The sequence below is a fragment of the Cydia amplana genome, chromosome Z, assembly GCF_948474715.1.
Source record: "Cydia amplana chromosome Z, ilCydAmpl1.1, whole genome shotgun sequence".
Taxonomy (NCBI): Eukaryota; Metazoa; Arthropoda; class Insecta; order Lepidoptera; family Tortricidae; genus Cydia; species Cydia amplana.
The window spans coordinates 26,469,744-26,493,644 of record NC_086096.1 but is presented as its reverse complement, the minus strand read 5'-3'; the positions used below and the strand labels follow the sequence as shown (position 1 = coordinate 26,493,644).

The window sequence follows — 23,901 nt, the reverse complement described above, 5'->3', positions numbered from 1 at the left end:
AATAACAAGAACTCCTAACAAGCGTTATAATAAGAACTTACCATCGAACTTCATAAAAAAATCGAATGTACTTCGTAAAAAAATTAATTTATTATAAATAGCTATTTGTAAGCTAATTGCACTATACTTCACATGCACCAGTTGAAGATAGTGCCACTGTTCCCGTGAAGAACGTGACACCGTCCTTACATTCGCAAGTTTTCTGTAAAAAGAACAAGCGGGTTAAACTAATTTAGGGTGGTCCAAACCTTGCCGTCCAAAATTTTTTTTTAGATTCCTCACGTCGTGGGCTATCAGAATATACCCCATGTATGTTAGCCGATTTTTCGTAGTTTTCGAGTTATGATTTTTTAAACTTTTAACTTTTGTTATGAAATTCCGGGGTTCCCATACAGGGTGGCTAAAAAATAACTGCATTCCCGTTGCCAGGGAGGTATTGGGATTATACTGAGCAAATTTTACTATGGGACCAACCCCGAAAACGCGAAAAAAAATTTGGCTTTCATACATTTTGGCTGTGCTCCATTTTCTATGGAAGGGTAAATTTTTTTTTCGTGATTTAGGGGTTGGTCCCATAGTAAAATTTGCTTAATGGAATAACGACACTTACAGATATGTTATCCATCGGTAGACATGGTTCAATGTTCTCGTAGAAATTAACCTTTTCCAGATTGTATCTAAGAATGTCTTCAGTAGACTTTCTATCAGTACAATTATTTGACATCGTAGACACAAGTCCTTTGTTGTTCCTTTTGACTAGCAGGTTATCCAACTGGACGTTTTCTATGATGGCAGAGCTTCCAAAAATAGCGTTCTCTAGATACGAGCAGTAGTCGACGCTTACTCTATCTTTACTTTTGATTTGGTTGTTATCAAGATTATTCTGATATTTGTTATTGTTATTTAAATGTTCTTCGTCTGCTCGGCTCAAGTAGTTTTGGTATAGCCCCGCATTAGAGTTACTGGAGTTTGACTGATTTCTCTTCCGTATTTCAAATAAAGTATTCGTAACAAATTCAAACTTAAGTATGTGAACTATTGTTTCTGCGACACTGGCCGATCCGCTTTTGTTTGGGTTTTTGTGTTTGATACAGAGCCGTTTAGGCGTCGACGTATCATATGGATAATATAAACCTGAAACAAAAAACTGTGATAAGCAAAATTTGCTAGTCACCAAGTAGCATTAGGGCCTGTTTCACAATGTACAAGTCGCTACGCCACTTATCTGACGAATAAAGTCATCGGTGGCATATATATGGTGTGTATATATTTTTATATGGTGTCTGTCACGCAAAATGTTGGTAGATATTTTTGGAAGTTTTTAAATATGTGACTGATGTGTGTGTATGTGACCTAGATACATCATTTAAGGCATTCATATACGAGTAGGGTTTATAAAACGAATAAAGTGGGTTTCATAAAAGGATCACCACAAAGATCTACTAATTTAGAGATAAGCTTGTCGAGGTGTGCCGTAACACCTGTTATAGGTAGCTTCATAAGTGCAGGCGCGAGATTATTTTACTGAACTGTCAAGTTTTTCATAGAAAATCCACGAAAGCTTTCGTGAATCGACATAGGTACCTACTTTGTCGAGTTGAACTATAGTTCGTTTTTTAGGGTTCCGTACCCAAAGGGTAAAAACGGGACCCTATTACTAAGACTCCGCTGTCCGTCCGTCCGTCCGTTTGTCACCAGGCTGTATTTCACGAACCGTGATAGCTAGACAGTTGAAATTTTCACAGATGATGTATTTCTCTTGCCGCTATAACAACAAATACTAATAAAAACAGAATAAAATAAAGATTTAAGTGGGGCTCCCATACAACAAACGTGATTTTTGACCGAAGTTAAGCAACGTCGGGCGGGGTCAGTACTTGGATGGGTGACCGTTTTTTTTGCTTGTTTTGCTCTATTTTTTGTTGATGGTGCGGAACCCTCCGTGCGCGAGTCTGACTCGCACTGGGCCGGTTTTTTTAGCATTAGAAAGAACTTGAAAGAAGGTAAGCGATCTTGACATGTCTTTTAATTGAAAACGCTTTTTAAAAATCAGTAACTACTTATGAAAGCAGAAGAATATAAATGATCGTATTAGATTTATAATTGTTACATATTTGCCGTAACTTATTTTTAAAATGTGTTTTTCAATTAAAAGACACATCAAGACTGTTTACCTTATTTCTAATGCTAAAAAAAACGAACTATAGGTATCGGAGGTTTAGTGCGTAAGCAGAGCGGCGTGGAGGTGTTTTGGCGGCAGTTGTACGCACTGCGTACACCGGAGTCTGAGCGCGGCCGCGACTACTTACAGCCTCTCTCGGAGCGCGAGCAAGGCGTGAGCAGCGGGGAGGTGTCGAGACGGCTGTCCGGCGCGCTACGCGTGCAGAAGTGGCCGCTGCTCCACGTGGAATCGGAGCGCGGCAGCGACTCCGAGCACGACGCCCCCATTGCCCACTTCGACGACTCACGCAGCGAGAAGAAGGCGAGTGCGATCACTGCCTGCAAATAAAACAAAACCGCACATCAATTCCCTCGCTACCATTGATCTACTTACCACTCGACTAAAACGGATCAACGCAAGTTATTGCGGTTAAATACCGCAAGGTAAAATCTGCTACGTGCGACTGGTTTGTAACATGCAGTGAGGCTGAGCCACCTTTAAAATCTTCTGACTTACGTGTAAAATTCTATACTACGTATGCTATTGCGTGGGAACCGTATATACCACAGTGAAGCAAGCTACAGCGCAGATGGTAGCGCTGAGCGCGAAGCCGTAGCGCTCCGTGAGCGCGCCGCCCATCGCCGGGCCGGAGACCTCGCCCAGTGAGTAGCAGCACGACCACACGCCCGCCACGGCGCTGTACGTGGCCAGCGCCTCCGGGCAACCGCCTTCGTAGCTGAAATTTTTTTTTATACAAACTCATATCGCCGAAGAAGAGTACTTCTTTCACACTAGGTACAACCTAAGCTCAACGAGGTTGCGTTTGTTAAGGGTAAGGTTAAGTTAAGGTCACCTACGGTCTCCCTCATCATCAGCTTCCTTCACTTCAAAATAATGAAGCCCAATTAAAGTGAAGCTCAACTCTGGAAGTGGTTCTAACGCTACCAAGATTTGAAACACACGTATAACCAACTAGCATGGAAAGTTAAATAAAAGTTTAATATCTGGGAGACCGAGCTTTGCTCGGAAACTCGGAAAACATAAAAATACTCAAAAATGTGCGTTTTCCCAGAGATAAGACCTAGTTAGATCGACTTTTCGCCCCTGAAAACCCCCATATAGCAAATTTCATCGAAATCGTTAGAGCCGTTTCTGAGATCCTCAAAATATACATACATATAAATAAATAACAAATATACAAGAATCAAGAATTGCTCATTTATAAGGTGTAAGGGCCATTTTATTTAAAGTTGTTCCCTACATTTTTTTTTTAATTTGTGTATTTATATGTTATTTCTATGTTATGCCAATATCATCGGCGAAACGAAATCCCACAGACTTCGCTGGTTCGGTCACCTATTGAGAATGGGAGAGGACCGAGCTGCCAAGAGGGCGTACCTGGGACCGACTGGTGGTCGGCCCAGATACCGCTGGGGAGACAGTGTGGAAGCGGATCTGCGCCAGCTTCAAGCCGATAATTGGCAGAAAACGGCGCAGGATCGGGAAAAGTGGTGTGCTCTCGTTTCGGAGGCCAAGATCCTCTTTGGGTCGCTGAGCCGTAATAGTTAGTTTAGTTATATGTTATTTCTACTCAGAATCACGAGCTCTTTCTATCCTAATAGGAGAAAAAAAAGTGTCCAAAGGTTTTTTCCCATTCCGTTAGAATTTTTTCATAGACTTTGTATGGCGGTTTCGGAATGGAAAGATCGAAAAATGTATGGAAATCTTGGGACACTTTTTTTCTCCTATTAGGATCAAAAGAGCTCATGATTCTGAGTAGAAATAACATAAAAAATCCCAATTTTGAAAAAAAAAGTGTAGGGGACAACTTCAAATAAAATGGCCCATAAGATAACTATCCAACGACATCGCACCCTACACCATAGGGTTAAAGCGTTACGTGTACCTGTTTTTTTTTGTAGTTTTCATTTTACCACTTGGTTGCCATGATTGATATACCTATGCCAAATGGCAGCTTTCTAACACTAACGATCACCGAACAAAGCAACGGACGGACAGACAGACAGGCGAACTACGGAACGCACTTTTCCTAAACCGGCATACTTGTACTTAGGTAAATCAAAACACTAACTACGCAATCAACATTAGTACCTAAATATGAACCTAAAAGATGACTCAAGAACTAAGCTGATCTAGAGAAAACATAATATGTAGGTACCATCGCCCACACTCTTAACAGTTAAGAGTTTTGCTGTTTGTAATTACTAACATTTTACATCTCGCAGTGCACTTTAAAAAATAAAACTAGGTGGAGCAGTTTTGCATGAAATTATAATAAGTTACCTCTATATTCCTGACATCGTATTTACCTTCAAGTAAAACCTAATAACTAATAAGTACCACGTGGTTCCTAGAATCGACTGATCTCGATGTCATTACTTAAATGACTTTAACATTATTAAAACTGTACTTACATTGAACTTGTTAAAACTCCTTGGAAGGTGGGTAAAAGCGTTAATGCCACCGATACGCTTAGGATCGCGAGAGACACCAAGTCGAGCCACAGCACGGACCTTAGGAAAAATTTGTATTTATTAAATAAGGTTGGATATTGTGCATGTGAATAAACGAATACTTGTTACTTAGATTATAAAATACAAACATATATGTATTAGGAGCCCCAGCGTAAAGTGTGATTATTTAAACGTGGGTTTATGTTGTCGCACTTAAAAAGTATCTGTCTTTTTTTTTTTATTAAACGGCAATTGGAGCTGATATTTTAGATGGTTCGCTTACGTTGGAAGACCAGGAATGTAAGGGCAGGGCCCCAGCAGCAACAAGCCGACAGTAATCAGGAACAGCCCCCAAATCATCATGCACCAGTGGTTATGTACCCTGCATCAGCAACACGGTAAATTAATAAATAATGTGTTTTCAAGATAAGTACTTAAGAGGCCCCAGCAAGCTCAGTTCTCCATACAAACGTAGTTTCGCTCTTATTTTAAAACGACTACCTAGATTGCTCTGAATATTTGTACTTACAATAGGATAAGATATATCTAGTCCTGTAATTAGTTTAAGTAGCTTCAGATACCATAGTTAAAAAAAAAACAGTGATTTTATGTTTTTTATATTAAACTTGTTTTTGCTCTATTTCATTTGTTTTATAAACTGGAGATATATAAACTAATTACAAGACGAATATACCTCATATCATTGTATGTGCAAAGTTTCATTACAATCCAACACGTAGTTTTAAAATGAGAACGAAACTCCGTTTGTATGGGAATTAATGCGAAGGTGAAACGACCTAGGGAAATTGCTGGGGACTCTTAATTGTTTTGGTAAACAAAAACTCGAGGAATCAGTAGCGTTTTCTGATGATATTTTACTTAGGTATTTATTTACTCATTACTGTTATGATTATACGAGTATGTATTGAAGTTAGTTCATGGTAGTAGTTTTGTACCTATTATAAATAGGTATAATAAAGCTTTGACTTTATTTTTATTTTTTTGTTAGCCTGGTTTAGTGTCCCACTGCTGGCCAAAGGCCTCCCCTCCTTTCCTCCACTCAACCCTGTCGCTTGCACCCTCCGGCCAATCCGGATAAAATGCGTCCAAGTCGTCCCGCCATCTCCTTTTCGGTCTGCCTGAACCCCGACCTGCACCATCGATGGTGTTCCGTGGGTCCCACTCGGTAACTTTATATATTATTGCTATTACTTAGTGCTTACCGATCCGCCACCCATCCCCAAATGGGGCTAAATATTCCATAAAGACTGGAGAACAACAGAAACACAAGTCCGATCTGGTTGGTAGTGAGGCCCAGCTGCCTCATGTGCGGCTCCAGCGTGGGGTCGAGGAAGGCCCACGTGTTGGACGCCACCACGATCACCAGACCCGTCACCATTATCGACGGGATCTTAAACAACCCCATCACAGATGCTGATTTTGATCCCGTCACTATTTCTGAAAGAGTATAGAACTGTAGTAGCAAACAAACAAGCAATAAAAGCTAACTGGTCATTTTTAAGGCGTAAAAGTGAAACAATCGTAATAAACCGACATACCTTCGCAGTCTGTCAGTAACAGGCAATTAATGGGTACGATCAACACCATGATAATTCCAATACTGTAAAATGGAAGCCCGAAGCCCCCGATCTAACTGAAACAATGTGTATCAAAATTTTAGACAAGACGTTTCTTAAATTTTGGTAAGTATCCTTGCCAAAATTGTATCAAGGACCCAGTTATTCCCTACGTTTCCAAAAAATCGAAATGTATTCCAAATAGTTACGTTTTGGTGATTCGTTTGAAGACGAGTCACATTTCCTGAAACACGCATCAATATAATTTAAACCTTAAATCGGATTGCTAAGGTTAACATTAAATTGACACGTATGTGGTAGAAAAATCGTACTATGCCTGGAAATGGGTTAACTGGCCTGTTGACTCGTATATCCATACCGAATAGAGCAAACTTCCGATGGCGGGGCCCACGGACATGCCGATGCCGACGAAGGTCTCTAGGATGCCCAGCACCGACCCTATAGAGTCCGGGAACACGTTCACCACGAACACGTAGCTCGCCGTGGAGTACGCGCTGGCGCCGAGCGCGGCCGCGCCTCGCACTGCGAAGCACAGCCCGGTGAACATCACAGAGTCCTCCACTAGTACTAAACATCTGTAAATGCCCAACATTTGTCTACTCGTCAAATGCTTCCAACATAATTGCATTTCAGTAAGTATGCTGTGTATTGAGGGTTTCGAAAACAACATTGATGAAAAACGGAATCCTGATAGCTGAAGTCGATAGCAGAATAGTTTCATCTAGTCCGACTGCCCCTCTGTCTGGCCATATGCTATGGTACCTATGTATTTAACTCGAAACTACATTTGTAAGGCGCTATATAGTGGGTATTAGCAATTTTTCACACATACGAGTATACTTAGGTATTAATAGGTAGGTAGGTAGGTATCAATTTCTTTCGATTAGCAGCCGTTACTTGGCGTCTATCACGACTTCAAGTTCCATCATGGTTCCCAAAGTTGACTGGGCTCCGATCCATCTGACAAAAAGTGCCAATTCGCCACCCCACCTCTTGGCCGTCTTAAATAAAAAGGGGGCATAAAATATATTGGTGACGCTCAGATCGCCCGATCGGTCGGAATGTCGGCAGGGTAGGGCCCACTCAATATTCGCTCGCGACCCACCAATGCTTCGCGAACCCATAGTTTGGAAAATGCTGCTCTAGATCTAAGTTTTTATGTTTTATATCCTCCGTACAATTAACATGTATAGTTAGCCAATTTTAATAGTCAGCATTGATTGATTTAAGGACTAATAAAAAAAAACAGTAGTTCATTGTATAACGGTATGAACCGTCCTAAGAGCCTTATTAAGAATTAGACCCGGTAAACTCACCCAAATAAAACATTACAGAAGCCGGCGACGAACATTCCTGCCGTGAACATGAACTTCGCACCCACTATAGGTAGCTGCAAGTAGGTAAATAAGTAGGTAAGTACTTAATGAGTAATGACGCTTGTTCAAACACTATAACCGACTAATAACATAATAAGTCACTAAATTATTATCTGAATTATGGTCATTGAGTAAGCATCTATTAGTAGGCATTTACTAATTTTAATTGTAGATTGTGTTGCAAGGGTGCCTGCGTTGACTGATTACCAGAGATCGGACAGATTGGCGTTATTGCTCGCAATAATGTGGACATGACTCCAAATTTGATTAAATATTTAATCATTTAATTATTTTAATTAATTTTTTATCTGAGATTTAATTTTGTTCCCTAGTCAATAAATAGCACTTAAATATATTTTTGGTATAAAAAATGAGTACCTACAGAATATTTGGAAAACATTTTGATTATTTTTTTTAATAAATTTACATTATAAGAAATCTTTGTGTTATTTATTGATTAGGAATCAAAATTAAACCTCAGGTAAGAAATTAATTAAATGATTAATTATTTAATCAATTTTGGAGTCATGTCCACATTCTTGCGAGCAATGTCGCAAATTTATCCGATCTCTGCTGATTACACTGCTAAAACGAGCGGGTCGTCACATCCTCCCTACGCCTCAGTGTGGTTATTATTACGAATTTTTGTGTTTATAAATAAAAATATATTTATTAGTCTTATTATGAATTTCGTTATTTGTGAAGTCGTTTAATTGAACGTAGTTAATCGAAGCGTCCAACCCACAGGTTAGTTATAGTCTGACCAATAATATATGGTCATTGTCAAGAGGGCGCTGTTATTCTAATGTATAGGATGACAGTTCAGTATAGTATGAAAAAATTAGTTCCAGTGAAATTCCGCAACATGGCGCGTGATCATATATTCCTGGTCAGCTTTATGATATGCTGGTCAATTTTCAGGATAATACAGCCTACGTTATGCTACGGTAAATTAACTATTTAGGTAACGAATTGAAACGAAATACATATAATGTTTTAAACATACACACTTCAAAAAATCTATTTCATGTCTAATATAAAACTAACACTTACGCATTTACCCATGAATGGTGAAGTTATAAACATAACTATAGCATAAAAGCTGAAGACAAGACCGCAGACGGTGTCCGAGAGGCCCTTCGCCTTGGCCTCGCCGGGGAAGAAGGGCGCCATGACGCTGATGGAACAGAAGCTCATGAAGTCCACCAGCGCCAGCGATGCCAGCGTCAGCCGCTGCCGCCGAGTCAGCCGCCGCATAGCGCCCGGCCGTGGCCGAGTTTGCGTCCGGACTAGTCTAAAGAAAAACATTCTACATAAAGAATATTGCGGTCGAAATAATTGCATTTTTACAACTTTTTTTCAAAACCTTAATACATATTTGTATGCAGGGGTGCCATGCTAATTTTGCTGACTAACGGTATAAGTAGGTAATTATCATTCTAGTCTAGTAGGTAGATCTACAATTGACGAAATTATTTAGATGAAGTCGAAGTCGAGTTCTCCCCTACAATCACAAAAAGTAATATGTTTTTATTACAAAATGATCATTCTAACTTTATCCTCTGAGTAACAGTGGCGCAGCGTTAAACGTATCCACCAGACAAGTCAGAGGCCGTATGCCGTATAGCGAAAATCGAAATTTCTTTACCTGCCTCTCTTTTGCTCTTGCATATTTGAGCGGTACACAGGCAGATAAAGATTTATTAATGTGACAGGATAAGCTAAGTGAATCTGTCCCCAGCGAGTTTTGGCTTGTAATTTTTTTCGATGATATGTGGCTTTGTATTGGTAACATGTATGCAAAATTTGAGCCCCCAAAAGTTTATAGTTTTAAAATAAAAAATAAAAAACGAAATATGATCTTTTTTAGGGTTCCGTACCCAAAGGGTAAAAACGGGACCCTATTACTAAGACTCCGCTGTCCGTCCGTCCGTCCGTCCGTCTGTCACCAGGCTGTATCTCACGAACCGTGATAGCTAGACAGTTGAAATTTTCACAGATGATGTATTTCTGTTGCCGCTATAACAACAAATACTAAAAACAGAATAAAATAAAGATTTAAGTGGGGCTCCCATACAACAAACGTGATTTTTGACCGAAGTTAAGCAACGTCGGGCGGGGTCAGTACTTAGATGGGTGACCGTTTTTTTGCTTGTTTTGCTCTATTTTTTGTTGATGGTGCGGAACCCTCCGTGCGCGAGTCCGACTCGCACTTGGCCGGTTTTTAATTTTTTTTATTCTGGCCAGCCGATTTTGGCGTGCGTTACGTATAATGTGCATATATAAAAAAAAATGTCCCTCTGTGCCGGTTATTCACATGAACTTCGAATATTTATCGGATATAATCATTAATTAATAATGGATTACAGGAAAGCAATCCAATTTGTCCAATTAATTTAATTTTTATTTTATAAGTGGTCAGTGTTTATCATTATAAGCATGCACGTTTCTATAAAGATTTTTTAATAGAGTAGTTTTGACGAGCGAGTATAGAAAATGTATATATATATAGCTGGTCAACCAAATCTTGTCAGTAAAAAAAGGCGCGAAATTCAAATTTTCTATGGGACGATATCCCTTCCCGCCTACATGTTTCAAATTTACCGCCTTTTAATACTGTCAAGATCTGGTTGACCAAGTATATATGCACATTATACGTGACGCACGTCAAAATCGGCTGGCTAGAAAAAAATATATTAAAAAAAGATCATATTTCGTTTTTAGGGTTCCGTACCCAAAGGGTAAAAAACGGGACCCTATTATTAAGACTTCGCTGTCCGTCCGTCCGTCCGTCTGTCACCAGGCTGTATCTCATGAACCGCGATAGCTAGACCATTGAAATTTTCACAAATGATGTATCTCTGTTGCCGCTATAACAACAAATACTAAAAATAAAATAAAATAAATATTTAAGGGGGGCTCCCATACAACAAACACGATTTATTTGCTCTATTTTTTGTTGATGGTGCGGAACCCTCCGTGCGCGAGTCCGACTCGCACTTGGCCGGTTTTTTTAGGGTTCCGTACCCAAAGGGTAAAAACGGGACCCTATTACTAAGACTCTGCTGTCCGTCCGTCCGTCTGTCACCAGGCTGTATCTCACGAACCGTGATAGCTAGACAGTTGAAATTTTCACAGATGATGTATTTCTCTTGCCGCTATAACAACAAATACTAATAAAAACAGAATAAAATAAAGATTTAAGTGGGGCTCCCATACAACAAACGTGATTTTTGACCGAAGTTAAGCAACGTCGGGCGGGGTCAGTACTTGGATGGGTGACCGTTTTTTTTGCTTGTTTTGCTCTATTTTTTGTTGATGGTGCGGAACCCTCCGTGCGCGAGTCCGACTCGCACTTGGCCGGTTTTTTATTTTTTAATTTAAAACTATAAACTTTTGGGGGCTCAAATTTTGCATACTTGTTACCAATACAAAGTCACATCATCGAAAAAAATTACAAGCCAAAACTCGCTGGGGGCATATTCACTTAGCTTATCCTGCCATGGCCTTTCGATTTCAATTTTTCGCGGTAGGGCCCAGAGCATTTGGCTTGATTTGTAGTCGAAATGTGTAGGACACTTGCTCAATTGTATCGAGACGATGAGTATCGACTATCGAGTCTATGAGATGTAAGTAGTTGTTTTGTTTCTAGCTTGTTAATGAATCATATGTTGTACTCAATCACTAGGTAAATATGTACGAGTAATATGTGGCAGATTATAGTCAACAATTTTCACACAGGTAATAATACCTATATGCTTCCTATATGTATTATAAATATTGATGTCCTACGTAAGAGGACCTTCTACTAATTTATTGTTTAACTGTTATCTTAGATATCAGTTTGCTGTAGACACGTGCGATAATAAGAGTAAGGAGCATTTAACTTCTGCTACTTGTACCTAACTTTATATGTAGGTAATATAGATTTTTACACACTGTTGAACAAAACACAATTCACGATAAATCGATTCGCGCTACATGTTTGGCTTCTCACGTGGCCAAACAACGCATGCAACTGCATTAAATTAAATTATCAACGCACGTTTATAGCAAACATTTACGAGAGTTGTTACGAATAGGTACGTAGCTCCAGTTATAACCCTAAAATGTTATAACTAAGAACTATGTATGTAGTGTAGGTAACTAATAGGGTGTTTATTTCACATAATCATATTAATGTTCCAGCTAATGGCTACACCCAGGTCACTAAATCCTAAACCGCAAAATTTACACAATCCACTTTAACTGTCAACAAGTCAAAGTCAAGCTGTAAACCTACTCAGGTTATGCTTTTTTAAAGGGGGGTCCCGTGAAGAACGTCAGTTAATAAGTAATTAGGTATTACTTAGTAGGTAAGTATCAAGCAATCATTTTGAATAGCGGATTAAGAACCATTTATTTATTTACCTTTCGCGTAGTATTCTTATATCGGAGCCGACATCGTCTGGCGGGCCAGCCGACCAGGACTGCGCCCTGCGGCGGCCCGCGGCCGGCGGCGACACTCGGCGCCGTTCCCACATGCTCACTGCCACTTCAGAAGACTTCATCGAATCGGCGGTAGAACCCAACGTGTTGGTTGACGATCCTTTAACACTACGTAAAACACCATCGTTTTTATCAGCACTTCTAGTTCGCTCAATTAATGGAGACCTCTCGTCAGTTTTGTTTTCCATTTCGAAAACGTTCGTCTCCAATCGAGAATAATCACACAATACCGGAAAGTGAATTTATGGAGCGTAAGAAATGTAATAGCAGGCAAATTGTAAACAAATCACGTTATCAGTGTCAATATACCGAGTGGCTAGGGTTGCACGCGGGCGCGTTGCTCGCTCGCTCTATCAATACGTATCGATATCTTATCGCGTGTAAATAGAACCCGTAAGTTTCCGAAAGAAGTGGAACACTTGTTGTATTCTCTTGAATACAGCTCAGCTCAGCTCTTGCTGAAGAAACATTTCAAAAAGCATTATGTGTTCTACCCTCATTTTGGGTAGTTTAATATACTTAAGTTATTATACGATTTGTATTGTGTACCTACCATACCTACTAAGCCATAAAGTGGTTCCTTGTGTTTGCAGGTGAATAAGAAAAATAAGAAAAATATTGACAAAAATTTTACGATCAGAAACTGTTAGAAGATCTTAGCAAACAATTGTGTAAACATGGGTACCATTCACAGCTGCTGTTGTGCTACTATTACTAGGTAGGTTGTGCTACTTATACAGTATAAGTACGAGAACATGATAAATGATAACGGCTTAATAAGATCATAAAGTTATTTAGTAGGTAATTTAAGATACCTACTTATTTGCTTGTTTATTAGCATTTACCAGTAGGTAGTTATGAAGTAGGTATCATAACTAAACTAGGTTAGGTACTTAGGGCCACTTGCACCATCCCACTAACCCGGGGTTAACCGGTTAAACTTGGAGTTACATGGTTACCAGTATAATTTGACACCGGGTTAAAGATTTAACCGCTTAATCCCGGGTTAAGTGCAAGTGGCCCAGGCCCTTACCTGTTGTTTTTTGTTGTTTCAAGGTAGGATGTTGGACAAGTTAGGTACTACGTTGTTTCGGTTTATTTGCCCCTCCTAGCTTCCGGCGTGGGTTGTCATGAGGAGAGGGGCCAGCGTAGTGGTGTCACCCTGAGCGCTACCTTCGGGCTGTATGGTTTCGGCCCGTTGTCACGGTATAGTAGTAACGTGTCGCCTCATACCCACGGGAAGAACATACCCAGCCTATACCCCGTTGTAGGCTGTCCAGTGTTATATTTAGATAATTAATAGCACTATTCGTGTTCATGGGATAATGACCCCAGATTCAGTGTTTTTAGTACACCAATTGACGCTAGATGGCGCTACTTACATGCTATAATCTATAGGACGAATCGCGCCGAACGAAATGATTTACGCCCACATGTGACTATGGAGATAAGAATTCTTTTTAATTAGCATTGACAATTTTATACACATGAGTTTTGTCGTGAATTCGTAATGTCTTCGGATTCAAACAATATGCAGGTATTAGGTACAGTTACCTGCAATTATATGTTACTCTTCGAAGGTCGCAAAAATATGTGATTGCTCTAATGGCTCTACAAATAATATCGTGTCGGATATTTTTGCGGCCTTCGATGTGTAACATATTATTGCAGGTGACTGTACCTAGAAAAACAATTGCCTTTGATTGAACTTGCAACTTCCATCCCAATAAAACAATTCGCTTAGAAGTAAAATCATTTATTAAATAACTCATTTAAAACTTGATTACCTATATTGGTAATTAAATTCACAACAGTTTAATAAAGTAGATAGTGAGGGAGGCACGGCCACGGACTTTAATGCTGATTTATGACTTGAGTTATTTTTATTGTTCAATACTTATACTATCAAATGTCCAATGCAAAGTAAACCCTAAATAGCTCCATAATTAAAGTCCTCGGTTGTACAACGTCGTATGCAATCTAGCTTGGAAACCATTCGTGAATGAAACAATAAAAACTGGTACACAATAATAGGATACTGAAATATACCTACTGGTTTACTTTTACCTACTAGAGTTAAACAATCCCAGGACGAAGTAATAATATTTGAGCATGCCCTAAAGTTTGATTAAATATAATGAGAAAGGCCAGAAAGATATTCGAATTTGCGACAACTACATCGGGTGACGTGAAACATTGCATCATTTCCACAGCACCAATAACTACTTACTCGTATCTTGGTTTTGAGCGCAATGACTTCTACCAAGATTACTTATTTGCATACGAATGGTACCGAAGCTTGATTTGAACAAAATGCACTGTGTTAGTTATTTACAGTTCCCATTATCAACGTTTTCTTGTTACGAACGCCTGGGTCACATTTAAAACCCTGGTGTTATGGTACCTATTCAGGTGAAATAAGCAAACATACATTTTTATGGCAGTTATAAGCAATTTCCATAATGGGTCATCTACTTGGCATATTAAGTAGAGTGTAAATAGTATAACATTTCTTGTACAGTCAGCAGCAGAAGTTGCTAAGCGGGCGAGGTGTTCAAAATGATCTTGACGCGAATTTATTGTTAAGAGAATAAGCGCGTGTCAAGGTAATTTTGAACACCTCGCCCGCTTAGCAACTTCTGCTGCTGACTCTAACAAACTAATATGCTACTACTGATATGACGGGCAGAATAATAACAAAAAAAGCTGATCCACCTATAATTAACAAACAAGATAAATGCAAACAAAAAATATCCTTACAATACTAAAAAGCAACAGTAGGTAAAGTAGACATTACTTGATCGATCTTGTCACAGCAGGGGAGTACATATGAGTTGGGATTCATGTATGTATAATATAAGGGTAAGTACCTAATACGGCGACTAGCAGTTTTACTGAGAACGATTTTCGAAAGAGTGATATAAAACAGATGAATTCGTACCTAATTCCCAAAAGCGTGACCGTTTTGATTACTCTCTAGTTCAGTTAGGTCAGAAAGTGTCATTTGTTTCAACATAATAAACTGTCTTATCACAGAAGATAATAAGACTATGTCGCCAAAGGGTTTTTTAACCGCCTTCAAAAAAAAGGAGGTTCTTTTCGGTTCGTTTCGTTTTTAGGGTTCCGCACCCAAAGGGTAAAAACGGGACTACTAAATACTACGCTGTCCGTCTGTCCGTTCGTGTGTCTATCACCAGGCTGTATCTCATGAACCGTGATAGCTAGACAGTTGAAATTTTCACAGATGATGTATTTCTGTTGACGCTATAACAACAAATACTAAAAACAAAATAAAATATATATTTAAGTGGGGCTCCCATACAACAAACGTGATTTTTATGCCGTTTTTTGCGTAATGGTACGGAACCCTTCGTGCGCGAGTCCGACTCACATTTGGCCGGGTTTTTAATTATTGCACTTCAATAGGTGATGCAAATCATAGTGGAAAACGTAAAATATATATATTTAAATAAATACTACTTAACCACAATATCCTTAGTCACTCATACTTTGAGGTTCTCTTCTGGATCCTGTCCATGCCAGAGCCGATAATACACCACAGAAAAAGATATCTACTGTTGTGTAGCAACGCACATGTGTTAATCTTGTAGGCCGAGTTTTATAATGAACATTCTATTTAACAATATAATAGGTACATATTTGCGTGCATAACTATTTATATAGCTTTCAAGAAATGAACAGTTCTAGTTCAGGTCTTTAATGTTTTACATCACATCACATCACATACATGTAACTATGTACATAAATATCTATTGATTCCTTTCTAATGTAAATATTGATCGTATATTTATATTTCATTATTTTGTATGTACACTAACATCTAATAAGTAAATGCAAATAAGAAGTTATGGACAATAACTCAGCCCAATATTTGATGCAGACACCGCGGCGTGGCGTTATTCATAAACGCGCTACAAGCCTCAGTTAGCCATTAATCGTTTGTCTTAATTTGTCATTTCCACTTTATGTATTTGTAAGAAAGGGATGAAATGAGCAAATTGATGCTTGTCAAGTTTTATAAAAGGGGGTAAATCAACAATCACATACCTACCTAATAGTAAACAGTAGTAGGTAGATTAAACCCAACTAATTATCTAGAAGAAAAAATGTTTACAGAACTAAAAAGAAGAAAGGAGAGTGTAGCCTACACTATAAATATTTTCTACACTCAGTTTTTTTATTCATATAGGAGGCATTTTTGACTCCTGTTCGTGATGTTACAGACACGCATCTTTATAAGTTCATATTGGCGATACGATTTGATATTTCGATAAAATAGCTGAATTGATCAGCCAGGCGCCTGCTTGCAAGGATGAAGGAGTATAATTTTTAATGCAGAAAAATATGCGCTAGACGTAAACGCTACATTTGTTTAGGGTTGTCAAATAAAGATGTCTAACAACAGTAACAACCTAACTGCATGAAGAGCAATCATTGACATCGACATCGTTCGTTAAACGAACCACTAACAAGGGATACACGTCCCTAAAATTTAACACACGTCTACGGCATTACGATATTAGTTGTACTTAGTATATGGAAGCATACGGAGAATAGAAGTAGTCAACACTAACGGGAGCAGGTATCGCGGGGCGTGGGTCCGCTGCGATCATAACCGCAGTTGGGCCAACTCCTTGAGCAAGCCTGCCTCAGTCTCTATCTTGGCTTTCTGGTTGATTTCGAGAGGCTTGCCCGCGGCTCTCTGCTGCTTCAGCTTCTCGATGTCACTCAGTTTCTGAAATATTGCATAAGGTACTTTATTTCCGAAATAAATCTTATACTTTGCACGATTAATGATATCAAGTCACAGACAAGACATCCTCTAGACTGAGCATAGTAACGCTACCCCCTCTGCCACTTATACGGTAGTTTTACTCCATCTTCGGGTCAATCCCGTGCCATGAATGCCATGATTGGTCCGTGTCTTTGAACGGACCAATCACAGCACGCGATTCGCTCACTAATTCTTTGAAACTAATTCATCATGAAAAAAAACTATAAACTTAAGCTTAGATATCCATTTATTATGAATATTTTTATTATGATTCATTTTAACCTGAATATGTGTAACACTAAATGGGCCCAACACGGCATACTTGTCTAATTCAGCATGATATTTTTATGAAGCGACTTGCGGCTCGGCCATATACATAATTTACCCCGGATAACTACTATGAGTAGTATAGTGTATCTGCCTGTGGTGGTAATAGGACTAACCTTATTAATATTTTTGATCTTTTTATCCTTCTCGGGGTCGCCGGTAGAGAGGAAAGCGGCCCGCGCGGGCGCGCCTGGCTCGGCCGGCGGCGGCGCTTCGCCCGAGGCCTTCTCTTCGGCGGTGCGCGCTTTGCGGGCTTCGCGCTTTTGCTTCTGTTTTAGAGCCTGCTTCGATGGGGCCGCTGTGATCATACAGTATACATTGTCAGATTATTGAACATTTACAATACTATACTAAAATAAACATATGTGAGGTCGGAAAATATTTTTCACGAATAGGGGCGCGTACTAATGTATTATTGGTATTGGTAGGAACGCTACCGTTTATTTCAGTTGCGTAAACTTTACGACATGTGCTTATGTAAGTTAAAAATATCAACTTCGGTACAAGGGATGAATATCGGCTGCTACCTATAGTATAAAATGGTGTAAGATGTAACACAGTTGTGTTGCTCGCGGTGTAACATTTGCACCATGTGTTGTGTGACCTGCGCTGTTCGTGAACGCGATGTTAGTATACTGTGTGATTACCATTAACGGTCTCCCCGGGGCGATGTGGCTTCTCATGCTCGTGCAGCGTGAAGGTGGAAGGCTTGTTGCGCGCGCCGGGAGGCCTGTAGGCGGCGGCGGGCGCGGGCGAGGCCGGCGCGAGGCCGCGCGGCGCCGCGCGGGACAACTCGCTCTTCGGGTACGAGCCCGGCTGCCAACCGATGGACAGCAGGTTCTCCTTGTCGGCGCATGCTCGCTGGTGCATCAGCACTCCGGTGTAATGCCAGATCTTGTACCTGAAATGTACAAGATGTAGTAAGCCTTATTAATGTCGGCCCTCCCCTAGGATTTGACCAATTCAACTTTATTTTAAGGTCGCATTGCTACGGCGACTTCCTACAAATATAGGAACCAAAACTCTCGACAACCTTACCCGCCTGTGTGTCATTCTAAGTACGGAAGTACGGGTACTTTAAAACCACCGGGCACCGACCGAGTTTGTCGACGATCCAACATCGTAGCATTCACATACCCACGCATCTTTAGGAAGAGCTTCGTGAAGGGGCAGCACTCCAAGCCGACTAGGTATTTACTGGCGCGAAGTGTCAATGTCGCGCGCGTCCTACGCCTCCACGTGATGCCGATGTTGTACAACTGATCCAACAGCACACGCGCGAGTTGTCTTACCCGTTGCCTTGCGTGAGCCTCGGGTAGGTGGTGGCGGTGAGAAAGGTCTCCCCGCGCGGGTCCCACTGCAGGCTGGTGGTGTCGGGCGCCGCGCACTTGCCGAGCCGCTTGTAGCCGCGCGGGTCCCACACCTCCACGTGACCCGTGCCAATGTTACCGAACCCACCCAGCAGAACATGTGTGAATGAGTTAAGGTATTTAATGCAACAAATTACCTACTTAAACCTGCGCTTCCCCGACGCGATATCGGGTTAGCATTCAGAATTAAAAATCAATTCTAAAGTTCAAGCTTGAAGGTTGCTTTTTGACTGGCAAATATTAGATCCCCGGATTAAATACATTGTTTAATGTAAGCCTTCAGCTCGATTTGCTTACATCTTTTGATAGTCAACGTGCATACGCCTTCAGCAGCAGAAGTGGATAAGCCAGCCAGGTGTACAAAATCATCAACACTCGCTCTATTCTCTAAAAAAATAATATAGATCGTTCTGAACATCTCTTCAGCTTGACTACTTATGCTGCTGACTACACCAAAGGCCAAAAATATGGAATCAAGGTTGTTTTCTTTGTTGTAGGCAGGGACTGAAAAGTTACCGTTAAAAACGGTTTTGACCTACAACTTGTAGGTATATTTGAATTCTAAAGTTACCTTAGGCAGCCCCAAAAGAATAAAAATACAGGATAAATATCAAAACATCCTAAACTATTATTAAAAAGTAAATACATAGGAAAACGTTATAATACCCTTTTAATTGCCTTACAAAATGTTCAACTGGCTACTATTATAGCCAGCATTTGAGTATTTTACTTGTATAGTGTTGTATTATTATTTTAACCATCTTTTTATTAAATGGTCAACGTGTAGTATACAATCCATCGCTTAAAAAAAATCACACTTTTCTACTGTAATACAAGCTTGTTTCCATACTTTTGGCCGGGAGTGTACACCTAAATAACAAACAAAATCGTGATTAAAAATTTCTCTCAAAATTTTGCCTGAAAGTCGGAAATGGTCAGCTCTTTGATTAGAATAGAAAACAGAGAGAGAGAGAGATTTTTAAAAGGATATGATTTCCGTCGGGTGCATAATGGATGGTGTTCCAGGCTCCCGTCCCGAACTCGAAGAGGGGGTCACACTTGGCATTGAAGAGGGTGGCCTTGGCCGGCGCGTGGCCGTACACCGCCAGCCACTCGTTCCAGTTGCCGGGGTTCCACGCTAGCGCGTGGATCGGACCCTCCTTATCTGAAATACACTAGCGTCAATACAAGTTTATGTTATAGCATTCCGTTGAGGCCACAAACGTACTACCCGTTCGTTTCTAGTTGGCCGTTACCTCCCGGCCCGCTTCCCCGCATCACCCTCTCTGACGCCTTATCCACGCAGCTACCACAGCATTACAACTACTTTTATTACTAACCATTTTACATTTATTACAATCACAAAAATTCATAAATTAAAATGCGCATTAAAAAATAAACTACGAAATTATTTTTGTCGACATTAGTAGTCATTGACCTGTGACGTTATCATGAAGCGAACGGGTAGTAACATCAATATTTTATAAAACCTCGACAAATTAGTATAACAGCGCGATTTATATCTGCGTCGGGCTCGGATAATAGAGGCCTTATTTTTTTCATCAGTTAGTACGTATATAATATATACTTCAGCTTACATTTCGGCTGGCTATACTTTATAATATGAATATACATATGTGTACTCACTAAAGACCACGTTCCCCGCATTTCCCTTTACGTCACCGTATGACAGTGACTGTTTACCGTAGTACGAACCACCCGTTTTGTCCACCTAAAATGAAAACAATTAAATATGAAACTGTTTGGCAAAGAAGAGACGCGTTCCAGATACATTTTCATACATTGACCCTTCTGCTGCTAATGTTGCTATCTCTATTGCACGCGCATAATTATATTGCTGTCAAACTCGCACAGTAACAGTGACATCCTGGGCAGGACGGCAATATAATTTTGCGCGTGCAATAGAGATAGCAACAGACGGGTCAATGTATGAAATTATATCTGAAAAGCATCTCTGCTGGCTTCCACTAATGCTGTGATATTTTTGGATATGAGTAAGTGTAAGGCCTGAGTGGACGCTCGAGTTGGGCGTGCAGCGGGGCGGGGCGTGCGGCGTGCATGTTAAACAAATGCAAGCGTACGTATAGGAGCGGCCTTAGTGCACGCTGCTCAAATCACTCTTGACCCCGACGCCACGCTGCACGCCCCGCTGAACGCTCCGCTTCGAGCGTCCACTCAGGCCTTACACTAAGGTTAATCATGTCTACAGAAGTGATTAAATAATGTACTGACTTCAACTAATGCAATGGCCACTTACATCAGTTTGTGTGAGGGTGAAAATGTTGGTGCCGCGGCGATTCCAGTAGAAAGTGGCTTTGTCTGCCTGGAAACAGGTCCTACTGACCACTGCCTTCTCCAATTCTAAATCCGGGTACTGCAGCACTTTCCAAACCGAAGGTTGCCCCGATTTGCCTGTAAATTTGGGTTTAAATCTATGCATAAAATAACTTAACACTTATTATAAACATTATATAAACTGTGATGTTTTACCCAGTGTAAAAATGGAAAAGTAATAAGTCGGTGCCGCGCTTGGGGCAACACTGAAGCAGTTTAGCTTCTCGGCATTAATAGTGTGGCTGTAGCGTTCGAAGTTGCCATCTTCATAAATCAGTACTCGATTACCAGCTTGTATGGCAAATAACTTTTCATCTGATGACCACTTTGGCTCCCTAATAAATGTAATAAGAATTATATAAGTAACACAATATACAGGATAAATTGACTATCCTAAATGGCTTTTTCCCCTTAAGGGACATAATATAACTTCCATGATTAGTATCCTAAACAATTTAAGTAGAATGTATTCACATTACACTTTACTAAAATATGGTAAATCATTTAGGATGGTAAATTGATGGTGTGTTACTCCCTTAATATAATGTTAACAACCTCATTCAGCAAGTAGCTACGCATCTTAATTCTTGACAGTAATTTTATTTTATTGGGAAGCTATACAATAGCGATACAATGGTTGGTATGTTCCTACTTCCTAGTCTTTTTAAACAAACATTATTTATTTAGAATACAACAACATTTGGTTGCATGTCTTCAAAACAAAAACATAATTATCATCAATATTTTTGTATGATTAAATCTTAATTAAAAACACCTCACCTTCATGAAGCATGTGAATATGCAATACTTACCAACCACTTTGAAGTTTCTGTGTAAAAGATGCAACTACAGCTTTCTTAGCGATGTTATACACATGCAAGTTTGGCTTGCCCTACAATTAAAACAAACTCATAAATAATTAGGAACCACAAATAATTAAGTAACATACAGGTACAAACCTAGAATTTTCATTACTCTACTCTTATAATTATATTATTAATATTCCAAGTATTCCAACTCACAATGCACTCCTTAAATAAATAAATAAATTAATACATATATGGGGACAATCTTACACAGGTCCACCTAGCCCCAAACTAAGCAGAGCTTGTACTATGGTCACTAGGTGATGATTTACATACAAGATACATAGATAACAACCATAACCAGTGGAGGATTTGCCCTAAGGCTCGAGTAGGCCCAGGCCTAGGGCAGCATGATATTAGGGGCAGCAGTCTATATTGAAAGGTGCTGAGAAAAGGATGGTTAGTACTTAATAAGGGCCTGGGGCCAAGGGCGGCCAAGACTGAAAATCCGCTACTGTCCATAACTCAGGAACAAATTACACACCTAAACTTCCTCTACCTCACCAATCACTCTATTGATAGCTGGAGTCTTTTCAGTAGTTTTTGAGTCTATCGCAAACATACAGACAAATAGATGTGGACGTTTGTTTTATAGGGTGTACTAATGAAAATACAGAACCCACTATTATGCTGGCCCGACATGTACTTGACCAGTTCTTTTATCAAAAGAAAGGGAGTTAGGAGGTTATATAAAATAAGTAGTAATAAGATTTCAGCTATATGTTTAAACCACTTATTTTTCTTAGTTTTTATTTATTTATTAAAGCCTTTTTTATATGAGCTGTTAACATTTTATTGTACAATTATTTATTATATGCTTATTTCTACATGCCATACCACTTACTTGAGGATTATCTTTATTCATGAGAAACATTTCCCAAGCCGTGAAATAGTTGTCCAGAGGAGAAAACAACATGTCCTTGATATTTCCCTCTATTGAACCCGCTACAGACCAGTCTGAACATTTAACTATTTCAGCTCTGTAATAATTTAGACAAATAATTATCTAAAAAGCAAAGTTTAACATAATTGACTACAAATCAAATTGTATTCCTAAAAGTTCAATCTGGAAACAGTTTAGCAAGGGCAAATACATACCTTTTATCAGTGCGGTAAGCGAGGTAGCCGCCTTTTGGGCTGAATATGAGGCTGCGAATGTTTGTTGTAGTTTCATCGCGGAGAGTTGTTTCAGCATATGGTTCTTTAAATTCCACTAAGAAAATGTTTTTGTTTGTTAAGCCTGAAAGTGGAACGAAGACGGTTAACTCAAAAAAAATGTACTAGTATTTCCGGAAGTGTAAAAGGTTATACAATTTCAAATTATTTAAAGTAGTCATGCTGTGAACTTTCAACCGGACATATAATTCTCATATGAAACATTTCGACAACAATATATTTAATATGTACCTGCAAAATTAGGTAAGATGCCCATTCTAAAATACTTCTACTTAAGTAGTAAAATATATAACCAAATTAAGTAACGAAATCGAACTTAAAGGTTATCTTACTGTAACATATTCCTAATTAATATATTAGTTCATTTTCGTTGCAGAAATGCAGGCAGATTTTGACATTGACACTGACAGTAACATAGACAAAAATGTTTTTTCTTTATTACACTATCAATCTATATGCAATCTATACTCTGTCAAGCAGTTTCCGTCAGTAGAAAAGAGCGGCAATTTTAAAGTGGTATCTGTATGCATGATGATGGTGGTGGTTGCAGTCCCGTCTGGACGGGACTGATCTAATCAGTTGATTCAATCAGAAACGAAATTGGCGTCAATCTCCAATTTTAGATTTATGGTGATATTAGAGTCCTCTAAATTGAAAAAATGCCCCAGAACGAAAATACTGGCCTCACAAATTGGTATTTGCGTCCGCTCCTCTTGGTTCGATCGGGCAATTGAATCAGATTGGCGAAAAATTAACTAATCTGGATTCGCCTTAAAACATGTAGAAACTCTAGGCTCGAAGGCCAGCCTAAACCATAGAGTCCGTGCGGAATATTTAAGTCGTGAAATGTATGGAATATGTCATAGAAGGCAGCATCCTATAGAAGTGGTATACGCGTGCCTCCGTGAGGGACAA

General features: G+C 39.6%; 2 protein-coding genes across 2 annotated transcripts; both read right to left on the bottom strand.

Moving 5' to 3' along the window:
• Positions 1-70: 70 nt before the first annotated feature.
• LOC134661380 (MFS-type transporter SLC18B1-like) lies at positions 71-12,521 on the bottom strand. Its single transcript, XM_063517434.1, has 12 exons — positions 12,020-12,521; positions 8,663-8,903; positions 7,550-7,623; positions 6,592-6,808; positions 6,195-6,285; positions 5,859-6,093; positions 4,919-5,017; positions 4,597-4,695; positions 2,726-2,897; positions 2,310-2,499; positions 611-1,134; positions 71-202 (listed from the first exon to the last, which is right to left on the bottom strand). Exons 1-12 carry the CDS (start codon positions 12,283-12,285, stop codon positions 122-124), a joined length of 2,289 nt encoding a protein of 762 aa, XP_063373504.1. The 5' UTR covers positions 12,286-12,521; the 3' UTR covers positions 71-121.
• A 4,090-nt stretch (positions 12,522-16,611) lies between these two features.
• LOC134661396 (eukaryotic translation initiation factor 2A) lies at positions 16,612-23,399 on the bottom strand. The gene is made up of 12 exons (XM_063517465.1): positions 23,218-23,399; positions 22,909-23,050; positions 22,655-22,790; positions 21,757-21,836; positions 21,101-21,279; positions 20,868-21,022; positions 20,237-20,321; positions 19,581-19,754; positions 18,512-18,689; positions 17,867-18,120; positions 17,336-17,517; positions 16,612-16,853 (listed from the first exon to the last, which is right to left on the bottom strand). The coding sequence occupies exons 1-12, from the start codon at positions 23,240-23,242 to the stop codon at positions 16,728-16,730; spliced, it is 1,716 nt and encodes a 571-aa protein (XP_063373535.1). The 5' UTR covers positions 23,243-23,399; the 3' UTR covers positions 16,612-16,727.
• Between the last annotated feature and the right edge of the window lie 502 nt (positions 23,400-23,901).